We start from the raw sequence: 13,095 nt of genomic DNA, 5'->3' as shown, positions 1-13,095 counted from the left end.
CAATATTTGTTTTCCTCTCGACTACAATATTTTGGGCGGTAAAGGCTCGGAAGATATTAAATCGATGGTAAAACCGATTTTGATTCGGGGAAAATAAATACAGTAAGTTTTTACAAAGCGGAGTCACCGGTTTTTGAAAGCAAACAACATCGGGAAGTTTACATATGATAAAATAGAATAGCATCCTCGCAGTACGATGCATAAAGCAAAATATTTTACTATTAGAGATTTTTAAGAAACATATTCCAGAGTTTGTAGTTACAGAAAAAGTAAAACAATGCATTGTGTTTACTGACTGGCGTCATTATAGAAATATTTTGACATACTGACATATAGAAATGTTCTGACAAGAATACTTGACGTAAGAAATGACACCAAGATGGAACAGACGAGAACACAATTAGAATTTATAGTCCGGGCTCAATCACAATGTTGTTCAACTTTGCTTTAAACATAATATTGTTCAAGGTTAAAACTATTGTGCAAATTCCTCCTTTCTGAACTAGATCCTATGATAAAACTCTTTCAGAAAAATTGTTAAGAGTTGAACCATAATTTTAATACTTTTAATCGTTAAATGATGTAAACTTGATACAACAGCATTTAAGTGCTAAATTAAACTATGTATCTGCTTAAGTTGAAACGTAGGATAGCTTAAGTATAATCATTTTGTTAAACTATTTTTTTAATTTTGCAGTAAATGTGAAAGATATTATGGTGCAACCCTCTTTAAACTTTTTAAAAGTGTGTAGTTCAATTTGAAAAAATTCATGGTTCGATTTACAACCTTATAAGCGTTGGCGTACGCCCGCTGCTGTCGGCCCAGCCCGTCAGCTCTGGTTTGACGCTGCCACTCCGTGGGTTCGGAGTCTCGTCCAGACGTACCTACTTTGCCCGTCGACTGAGGCATGTGGTGCTTTGATCTTGCATGACTCGGGGCCTTCTGCCAATCGAGTCCAAATGCCCGGCGCTCCGTGCTGTGCTTGGTTGCTGTTCTTCGGCGAGACAACAGATATTTGGCGTATGGGCTCTATGGGCCTAGTTCGTGACTTTAACCTACTTACCACCTTATAAATTTTTATCAAATTTTCACAGGTTTCTCAGGTTTATTACGCTTGCCGATATTGCTGTTTAATTTCTCGCATCAAATCTTTCAAATTTTTTATGAAACAGTTGCGTTTGCAGAGTTAGTTTTACTGTAAAGATTTAAACTATATCATGAAATTAAATCAACATATTATAATTGCTTAATTTAGGTTAATCCTCCAGATAAATATACCTTCAATGACAATCTTTAAAACAGTTCATCTAGATTGTTTATGAAGAGCTATCAGGACAAACTTATGGAGAAAAACCCAATAGGTTATATTAATTCTATTCATGATAGATCTTACAACAAATATAAATAAAAAGTTTTGATAACTAAAAGATGTCATCAAATTGAGGCATTCGATGATTTGGTGTTTATTTTTTGCTTCATTTAGTTGCTTTTTTGTACATAGAAACTTTACATAAAATGATCTTTAGGAATTCGAAATTAGTGCAAGAATTCAATTAAACTTGAATAGTTAAAAAAATATTTGATTTTATTAGCAAATATTTTATTTTAAAGAAGATGTTCTCACATGTAAATACTAAAAGTTAAGTACATGTAAGTAAAAGCATTCCCACAACAGCTCAAGTGGGCCATGGGATCATGGAAGTTAAAGCTGCCCAATTTCATGACTAACTTCCTGGTTGTGACAATGTGGTCAGCATAGTGCACAGGACCTCAGGACCTTAGAATATTTACCTCTCAGACAAGCTGGTACCCATCGATCTGTTATTGGGTTTACTTTAAGTCGCTACTGGGGATCAAACCGCAGTACTTCACAATGACAGCTCATTGGCTTAACCATTGCGGCTTAAGTACGTGCAACGTAAAAGTACATTCGCAATGTACTTACATGCGAAAAAAACTCTGTTTTTCAAACATACTTATATTCAAATTGGTTTCTTGCAAAAAGTGCTGTACCTGCTTATACATTTTAGTTAAAGCTGAATAAAGTTTTTAATTCGTATCGTCAATATTCACTTATGTATACGTTTATGATTTAGTTTTACTATTTTTTACAATAGTTCACAAAATATAACTGGAAAAAAATTTTTATCAATATCACGTACATTCAAATACCGGGTGTCACAAAAATGACCGTAAATTTGAAGAATCAATCAAATAAAAATGGAAGGATACAGTTTTAATATACAGTTTTCTACAGCCTATTTAGGAAACAAGAGTCCTATTCTCATCAAAGATTGAAAAATTCGCAAACAGAGGGTGCTGCTGACTGAAAAATAACAAAATACGCTGTTAATGAACATAGCGGCTGATTTGAAAACAATATTTTACTATGATTTGAAGCTATCTGCTCCATCTGTTGAGAAACTTTTAAATTAGTGTTAAAAATTGCAGAAGATAAATAACTCGTTTGATAAGCAGAGCGTGTCTTTCTATCTCTTTTTGTTTTTCTTTAATTGATTTTTCAATCCATCCTTGATTTTAAGGGTACTCAGCCAGTAATTAATAATATTTTTATAAAATAAGATTCTTACTGGAAGAGCAGTTAAGACAACCTAGTTTAAAGTAAACAAAAGCGTCGCTCCTAAATCACAGGAGTACGTTTAATCAAAATGTAAACGCCTGGTGTTCCCATATAAATCACAAAAATGTTCCATGGCATGACGACGATGTAGCCACTTGATTCATTGTCGCGTTATAGCAGGTTGCAATAACTTTGACTTTTTTCGTGCAGATAGGAGGCAAGTCTGCAATTAGATGAATTTGTTTTCGCTCCAGAATCCCACCAGGGAGTAGGGAGATAATTGAGAACGACTACTAATGGCATTAACTCGGGGCGATAATTCTTTCCCCGCCCCTGTCTGCTTTCATTAGACCGAACAGTACTCGAACACTGTTTATTCTGCTTCGTTGCTAATTAAATCAGGATCCCTTTTTTCTGTGGGTACGCCCCTGCCTTTCTCATTTCTCTCATACACCTCTTGACCCGGGGCTTCGGTCTTCTTAATGAAGTTCCGAAATTAGGTTTTCAAAGGAATTGGATGCTGGGATTTTTTTATGCCTGCTTTATCTGTCTCGAACGTGCATACGTGCGGCTGGAGTAAAAAAAAAAAGAAAGAAATGGAAATGTACGTTTGCCTTGTAAAAAAGACAAGGTTACTGAAACGCCACCAACATGAATGGCATCGTTCAAAAGGTTGTTTATGTTTCGTTGTTGGCAACAGTAAGTTCGTAATTTTCGTAAATTTAAGTGAAAAATGCTAAAAGTCAACCATTTTGAATTTTTTCCTTTAGGTTAGTTACTATTAGGTAATTTTCTACTACAATATAAATACTTATATGATATATTCCAAAAAACAAAATAATTTTTTTTTAAATTATTAAAAAAATTTAAAATAACCTGTTTAATCTAACAAAAACGCTTTAAAATGCGTAAGTAATAGTAAGTAAAAGTAACGTATTAAGAATACGCATTAAAAGTAACGGATAATAACGAAAGTAGTAAAAAAAATCCTTACAAATTTTAAAATGCACCTTAAAAATTTTAAAAAAGTCGTTAATTGTCCCCTCGCATTTTATTATGCACCCTAGTAAATTTTTAATTGTTCTTTAAGTCTCAGTTTATGGACAATCAATATTTTAAAGCGATTTCATTGTTACTTGATTAAAAACTTCTTCAAGACTTGCCATACGTCAAGGACATTTCTTGAAAACCGGAGCCTATTTTTGAGCGCTTGAGACATGTCTGTTATTTCCGATTTGTATATTTTTGAAGCGAATGAAGTTTTTAATAAGGTAGTAACTTACCTCTTCAGCTTGCTAGGATTATTTATTTAGCTATTCTATTGTTGTTTAAAGCAAATTTACTAATATGTTTTGTTCCCGTCTTCTTAAATCCATAAGAATTTTTTTCAGTTTAAAGGTTTTTATTTTAAAGATTTTGCGTCGATGTATTCAATAGTAGTAAAGTAATAGTTAAATGATGTATTCATGTGTAACACCTCCGTTTCATAATTAGTTAAAACATCGCTCACTTTGCCAGTATAGAGCAGATGGTCGTGAGTTTGAGCCTGGTAGTCTGGCTTTTGTTTATTAGTTATGCGTTTAGTTTTTTCTTTACTTTATCATTTAGTTCTTTTTTAAATCCAGTTTTTCTTTTATCTACATAAATAATTTTCCAGTAAGTTGAATTTTTTACTCAATCAGTCTATTTTTGAAGAAAACTTATACGTGCCTATTACTGATAACCCTAAGGAAAAGTGTTATAATTCATACTTTTCAGATAGAAGAACCAATTTGAACATCATTCACGAGAATAAAATATTTAAACTGTCGTAAACCTGAAATTCAACCTCAATATTCCACTAATAATTTACCAGAATATTATTCAAGTGCTGGGAATATTATCATGTCTCCTAGCTTTATTTGACGTGTGGCATGTAGCAATATTATCAACTTTAAGCATTCTGGATATTACATATAACATTAGTAATAATTTCAGTATTATAGTACATTTGATGTACTGGTTTCTAAGAATTAAATTTAAAACTTTTTATGCTTTTGCTTTAAACGCGTGAAAATTGCAATTTATGTTTCCTTTTTTCAACAATTATAATGTTAGCCAATATAAAGATAATGTAATACCTATTTTAAGTAAACAATAGTAAACAGGATTTATAGTTTGTTTCTTAAATTCAGTTTAGAATTTTTTGTCACTTTTTTTAAAATTCCTTGGCAAGAATTACTTCCTCTGTAACTATTTATAATGTATCATCTGCCACCATGCTTGAATCATCGAATTTTTAAGAACTTTAATTAAAATTTCATTCAATAAAATTTAATTGTACTACTTTTTACTAGCATCATCTGCAATATTTAGACAAAGTGGGTATAGCTGTATCTATTTCCTGATGAGAATTATACATTGGAGAAAAAAGTATGGCCAAAACCACCAGAATATAGTACATTTTACTGTGTTTATGGCTCTATGGGAACCCAAAAACGCTCGGTAATTTTTATCGAAGTGCTATGGTTATGATTTTGTTAAAACTAACAATAAAATCTGATTTTATAATACATTATAAAATGTATTGAATGAGGTAAAATCAAGTAACTTTATCATGATGCCTTAGAGCATAGCATAAATCTATTTATTCGTTTAAATTTTCCTTTTAGTTACTAAATCTCTGATAATAAAAACCAGTAATTCCGGTAACCTGTTACCATTGGACGGAAGCATAGCCTAATGAATGGTTTAATTACCTGTTTTTCAGTATTATTAATCAACTTTATGTTTACTTTTTTCAGCAGAAATGTCATTACCATACAGTGCGGTAATTTAACCAGAATTTTTTTTTCTCCGCGTACCTTAAATGCCAATTTTACTAATTCTTTTTTTTCTCTTCCTCCTAATAATTTGTATCAATTTATATATTGTCGTATTCAATGTAAAGAATCGAGCTGTAAATGCCACACACACTATTTTTTTCATTGAAACTTTTTTAACATTTTTAATCTTACCTATTTTTTGATAAGTGTACCTGTGGTGCGCACAAGCACTTTATTCATCTTCTTACAAATTTTATTATTCCTATACGATCACTAAATATTATTTTGCATAAAAATGTACGTGTATGTTGGTAGATGTTTCTTATTGTACTATTTGTAATTACAGTTTTATTATAAAATGTAAATTACTTTTTTTTAGATTTAAATTAAAACTAAAAACTTTTGAGCTTTTCAAAAACCTTGCAATGGACCTTAATTGTAATTCACTACTTACCTATTTTTTTAGGCATCATTATTAAAAAGCAACCGCAAAGCGAAGTTTATTAAAGCTCCATTATTTTATGCTTGTTAAAACTTTATTCCATTTTTCTGAACTATATTTTCGTTTGCAGAGAGAGATACGTTGGAGAATAATGAGAAGGAAAAAAGTACAAATCGTCGTCTCCTTTAACGATATGCAAATTACATTATGCTTTTCTTAGGGTATTTTTCTTTCAAACTTAAGATGTTTTTTTGTAAGCAAACGCAAACAAACATCATTTTATCTTCTTTTATAATACCAAGTGCCTTAAGCAAACAGTATTATTAAAGGTTTATTCTTATTTTCGTTGTAAATTAAAATGGAAGAATTATTTAATTAAGAAAAAACAAGCGGAGTGACGAAGTGCAATAAATTTTTTTAATATAAAGTTTTGCAAAATTAATTAAAAGGAAAAATTTTAGAATATGTATTATTTTTTATGGAGATCTCTTGCATTCAGAAAGATATGCATTATCTAAATAGTTACGAATCGCATGTTAAAATTACCCATTTTTTTTAACAAAAAAAAATTTTTCGAGCATTTATTTTAAAAGATTACAAAATTATAATTAGAACACTTAAATTTTAACAATTGAAAACTATTATATTAAGCATCATTAAATTTTTTTCCTGCATTAATGGGTTTAAAAAAATTACTTTAAATAAAACAATTCAAATAAATGCTTGTTCTTTTTCAATTTTTCCTTATATTTAACAAATAAAGGATATCTATTACAAATACTGCTATTATAATTTATAAATATCATATATTTTTCTTCACTTGAAAATCCTAAATAAGCAAATATTGAAATAATAATCCTATGGGGATAATAAACAAATATTTTTGAAACTTGATACAAAAATTAAAAAAATATATCAAGTTTATAGCAAAAAAAATTTATATATTAAATCAAATGAAATGTAGAATAAACTATTAAAACGGCATTTTTGCCTATTTACATTTTCCGAACTCCTGAATTATAGATATTCTATTATAAAAAATTTTATTCACATCATCAAAAAATGTGTATACAATGGATTAGTGTTGAAACTATAACTTGTTTAAAATTTTAACGATATGATGTTTTCATATTTAAACAAAAATTATTATTTTTAAAATAACTCTGATAAAAATAAAAACAGCCAATACTGCCAAAGCTTAAAAATAAAATTTAATTTCATCTATAGAATAATTGGAAATGCAGGTAATAATGACGCATTGATATAATTAATAAATTACACTTCATTCAATCTATACACCCATTCATTTTATACATATATATTCAAAGCTTTCAATCTATATGCTCCTTTTTCATAATTTTCTTAAAATTATAATTCACATTCCATAACTATGAATTTATTTATTTTCATTGGGAATGAATTTTTCTTGAATTTATAAAGAATTCAGTTTTTTAATTACGACAATATACCTTTCTTACTTTAATTATGACAGTAAATTTATATCATATTATTAGAAAGATGCCTTGCAGCTTGTTGATGCTATAGTTTTGAAAGTTCTAATTTAATCTATATATATATATATATACGTATGTCTTTGAGAACACTGATTTAGGTTTGTTTCTCAAAAAAAAAGTGCAAAATCAATAATCAAATTTGACCATATGAAGCACCACAGTAGCTTTTAAAACTCACAATCTGTCTTCTCAAATTCAACTCAAATTCCAGAAAAAATTTTCTGTGTTAAGGGGCCGTTAAAATAATAAGTGAGCATTTCAAGTGGGAAGGGTTTTATGAATTTCAGATAAGTGAGTGGTCGAGACATTTGATCATTGCTTAAATATGACTTCAAAATCACCTTATTTTCAGTTTCAAAATAATTTAAAAACACTATAAGAATAAACATAGAAAACTTTCAACTTTGAAATAAAATTTTCGGGGAAAAAAAACTTAGAAAAACTGTGCTTTAATAGGTCAGAAGTTTTGATCTCAGAGAAGGAAATTACAAGAGCTTTCTAAACGAAATCATATACCATAAGATGATAAAATAAATTGAAGCATAAGTTTTGTTTCATACGTTAGTTACATCTGAATTTAGTTCTAAAATTAGACTACTTCCTCCTCAACTAAGAAAATGGGGAGATGCTGTGACTTTCTTTTGTAAGCAAAATAAAAGGGGTTGTGACTTGCATAATTTTGTTGAAAAGGAGGGAGTCCAAAATTGCTGAAAACATGCTAACTTATTATTTGAACAGCCCCTTATGCAGAGTGCTTTGTAAGGATGATCAATTTGTCGTGTATTTTAAAACTTTATCTAAAGTTTTAAAACCATTGCCGAAAGAAAGGAATACACCTTAGATGTCGCGAATAAATATCTGAGGGGGGGGGGGAGGAAAGAGAATCGAAATCAAAATCTAACCAATCACTTATGCAGATGGAGGGACTAAAAACGTATAAATCTGTTTGATTGCCTGATGAAACAGGGAGGAGTTAAAAAGCGACTCAATTAGAAATCAGGTTCAAGGTCCATCAGAAAGAAAAATTGGTTTTGCTGTTTACCATCCCACTTTCACGGCACTAATTCCATAGATTTCTATCACGATTTCATTACTTATTTTTCCGAGTTTAAACATAAATTTTTGACCCCAAATGTGCAATACTTTAGACTATAAGTTTTACAAAGATTCTGAATATAGATTAAGGGTGGTGTTTACAGTAAACTCTATATACAATGAAAATATTGTGCTCAAAATTTGCCAGAAATTTATCATTTTTTTTTTTTTTTTTTTTTTTGCCAAATAGCTCGGTAATTTTTACTGAAGCGCTTTGGTAAGGAATTTGGTAAAAGTTACAGTAAAATATGATTCAATAATAAGTGATAACATTTGGTAAATGCGATAAAATTTGGTATTTTGAACATGATGCCTAAGATTTGGCAGGAAAAAAAACATTTATTTGGTAAATTTACTTTTCAGTTTTGTATTTTTGACTAAATTCATAATAATAATATAAGAATATAATAGGAACTATAATTTTACAGACCAAAATTTCAGACACAAAATTGCAATATCAACGGAAAATTTTCGAAGTAAATAGTTTAAATACCGTATGTTTTGGTTTTATCAAACAAAATGACGTGTTTTTATCAGAAATATCATTATCTTGCAGTACGGAAATTTCACCAAGCTGTTTTCTATCCGTACCATACATAGTGCAAAAAAGTACTAAATATTTCATGTTTAAAATAAAACTCCGACTCTATACTTTCAAAAACACCGGTTCGACATTGAGTCATATTAAAGATACAACGAATCCTATTAAGGTGCAAATTTACACCAATTTTAATAAGGTGTTAATTTGATCCATGTTTCCAACCAAGTTAACCCATAATATTGTGTGATTTCAATTTCATATTATTATTGCAGCAAATTCAGATGATATTAAGGTTAAATAAACTCTAAAGTTTCATACAATGTACAAGTTTTTAATTTTCACATTTTTGTAATTTTCGATCTTTTTTGTATTTATGCATTCTAAATCAAATTGAAAAAAAGTCTCTCAATTATGCTTTTCTAATGAAAATATGCATTTCTATATTTTATGCATTTCTAAAGAAAGTATCAATTTTATTAAAAGGTGTCAAATATTCCTAAGTTGGCAGCTTTATTCAAAGTGGATACCTACCCTATGGGAGAGAACGTTCAACTTAGGAAGTCAATGAAATAAAAAACTATTTCCAAACCAAACGGGAATCAATTCTTTTCTAACTTTCTACACTAGGGAGGTAGTACGTGATATAAAGTCAATTCATGAAACTGGTATCACTATATATGAAGTGATGTCAACGATGTCGGGTGACCTGATTGATTTCATTTCAGTTTCTAAAATTTATTAAAGGTGGCGTTTGCTTAAAACGCTATATACACTGCAATAAAAGTCTGGCAAAAATTACCAGAATATGGTAAAATTTACCATGTTTCAGGCACTTTCGGAACACAAAAGAACTCTGCAATTATCAAGGAAGCGCGTTGGTAATGATTTTGGTAAAATTAACAACAAAATACGGTTTTATAATTCTTGATAACATTTGGTTAATGAGGTAATATTTGGTAATTTTATCATAATTTCTTAGAGCATGGCATAAAAACCATTTTTTGTTGTTAGATTTACTTTTCAGTTTTATAATTTTGCCTAAATGTATATTAATAAGAGCTATAATTTTTAAAAGCAGAGTTTATAGCTAAGCGTTACCATATGAACGGAAAAATTACCAAATGAATTATTTAAATATCGTATATTTTAGTTTTAAAAATTACAATTATAGTTTCTCGTATCTGAAATATCATTATCATACAATACGCTAATTTTACCAGAAATTTTTTAAGCGTGTACTTTATATTTATTAAGAAAATAGCTAAATATTTCATTTTTAAAATAAAACGTCGACATATATTCGAACTCTAAAAGCCATAATATCACGTAATAAAGTTTAAAAAGTAGTCAATTTATCATCATGTTATGGTTACATCAAAATTAGTCGATATTATGGTTCAATAAATTCTAAAATTCCAAACAATGTATAGTTTTTCTTCTTTTAAATTTGTATTTTTCAACCTTTTTCTCTAAATCCAATAAGAAAATCTCTCTCAATATTTATGGATTTCTAACGAAAATATAAATTTTATTAAAAGAAACCAAATATTCATGAGTTGGCACGTTTATTCATAGTGGATACATACCCTTTGGGAAGGAACGTTCAACTTAGAAAGTTATTGAGGTGAAAAACTATTTCCAATCCAAACGGGAATCAATTCCTTTCTAACTTTCTACACTAGGGAGGTAGTACGTGATATAAAGTCAATTCAGGAAATTGAAATCACTATATACCAACTGATGTCAATTGATGTCGGGTGACCTGACTGATTTCATTTCAGTTCGTATATATAAAAATTTATGAAAGGAAATATAGTTTGAAACGTGAGAGAAATAAGTAAACAATATTATTATTATTATTCGAGGAAATTCAACGCATCTCTTAGAGATTTTTATTTTTCATTTTTGTCTTTCAGGAAAATATTTGACTTCAAAATAATTTTCTGCGTTGTTGTTTTTTTTTTACTTTATTTATCGAAATAATTTCTTAATAAAAATAAATAACTTAATGGAAACTGTTTTATGAATATAATAACAAAGAAAAAGGGCTTTAAAAATAGATAACAAACAAAAAGGGATTATTTAGAGATGAAGGAAAATAATTTATAAATTTAATGATGCTTAAAAAATGTATTAGACTCTAAATAGCATAAGCAGGACTGAAACTAATTTAATGCATGATTATTTTAAAGCACCGTAATTTGTGTTTTTTATACTTTTTTGGAGAAACGAAGAATTATTTTTTTGGTATAATCGTATAAAAAAACTGAAAATTGGGATTTAGAAATCGGAAAAAGCAGTTATCCTAAAAAAATCCTATTTCTTTAATCAAACTACGTAAATACATATGCATAATTTTTAATATCTAAGGAAACAAAATTATTATACACGTTTTGAAAATATTTCCATATGCATTTATTACTCGAGCTTTAGAATTACGTTTCTCTAAGGAAATAAAATTTATTTTTTCAAGTTTTTCACTTACGAGAATTTTTTGATAGTTTTGGAAACAAAAGCTCTTAGACTTCTTAAGTATAAATTATAAAACATAAAAAACATAAAAATAATTTTGATTCAATATTTATAATGACTGCTTTTTTCAAAAAAAAGAAAAAAAAAGCACATGAAACTTTATATTTTATTATATTTATTGCAAAAATTTTTACTTTAAGAACTAATTAATTTATTCCAGATAAATTACAGAGAGCCTCAGAGCCTTAAGACTTAATCAAAATTCGATTTGTATCCTTTACATCCAACTAATTGTTCTATAAATAAAGGAATGCTTAATTCATATTTCTTTAAAAATCAATTAAATCACTATTTAGACTTTGATTTTATGATTTTCCTTTAAAGAATTCATCATAAAATGTGTTTTAAAATAGATATTTATACATATTTTTATTTCAGTTGACTATAATAGTCTTCTGAATAGTTTTTGCAATTACAATTACAAAATCTAACATAAATGTTAGTTTTATTCAACACTATTATCGTTGAATAATTTTCTTTTTTCTTTCCAGAATTTACGAAATCAAATTATGACGACAAACGTATGGGTTAATCAGGTAAGTGTCATTTAAAACTTACTAGAAGAAGTAAATAAATCATCAGATAAAATTTATCCAAAATACATTTTACTACATAGAACATATTTTAAGTATACTAAACATTTTGATGTTACTATAAATTTTTCATGCATATAATTGAAGGGATTGCAATCTAATTTACTATAATCAAAATTATGAAATTTGATTTTTTTAAACTGCGATTAGAAATCTGAGTCCTGTTTCTGAATTCTGTTTTATATCCCAAACAATTTCTAACTTCTAGCAATTTCTGGTATTAAGTGGAACAAACGAGTGCTATTGAGGTTTATCGATTTCATCTTTTCTAATAAAAACTTATAAAATTTACAAAAGCATTCATCGTGCAAGACGCTCTTTCAATAAATCAGTAAATACACGTTAGGAAAGAAAATTGCAATCGAATTTCTGCTATTTTTCAACTTACAATAGCTAGAAAAAAATCTCTAAAATGATGTTTTTCAACTAGTTTTATTAAAATATATTTTCTGGAAAAAACTTATTTCACTAACCAGAGTAAAAAAAAAAGACAGATTTATTTTCTATATGAGATATCAAAAATATATTTTGAAAAAATCTGTAATCCAATAAATTAAGACTTTTTCCTCGCAAAAATAAATACTCAAGATTTTTTTTCATAGAAAGACTTCTCTTGTTGTTACAAACGATACCTGAAATCTCACCTACTCCCCTGTGAACGCTTCACCTTTTTTGGAAAAATTGAGGTAATTGATAGGGAGAACTGTGTGGTTTTTTACCTTGACAGGCAAGTGAGGTATATTTCCCGATATATTTTTAACTCTGAATGAATGAAACTAATCCCGAGATGGTTAGACTAATAGTTTAAAAGTTATAAGGGTTTGTATTAACAAAAAATGTACAAATTTGTAGTTGCAATTATTTACGCATCTGATATTGCTATCTAAACACGCGTGATATTGTTTTCTATGTATTTTTTCATTCTAAATTTAATGAAACTAAGCGTAAGCCAATAAAACAAATAATTTAAAAGACGCAAAAATTTTTATGTA

At 28.5% G+C, this 13,095-nt stretch overlaps 1 protein-coding gene across 1 annotated transcript in view; it reads left to right on the top strand.

Annotated features, from left to right (window-relative positions):
* LOC107439547 (acetylcholine receptor subunit alpha-like 1) overlaps positions 1–13,095 on the top strand; it is a 220,356-nt gene that overhangs the window by 68,722 nt on the left and 138,539 nt on the right. Inside the window, exon 2 of the mRNA XM_016052181.4 lies at positions 12,002–12,046. Within this exon, the coding sequence (XP_015907667.1) occupies positions 12,002–12,046 (45 nt within the window). The remainder of the gene's footprint in view (positions 1–12,001; positions 12,047–13,095) is intronic.

This window comes from Parasteatoda tepidariorum, chromosome 6 (genome assembly GCF_982258835.1).
Source record: "Parasteatoda tepidariorum strain Cologne lab strain chromosome 6, Ptep-v5.0, whole genome shotgun sequence".
NCBI lineage: Eukaryota > Metazoa > Arthropoda > Arachnida > Araneae > Theridiidae > Parasteatoda > Parasteatoda tepidariorum.
This window is presented reverse-complemented; position numbering and strand designations above follow the sequence as displayed.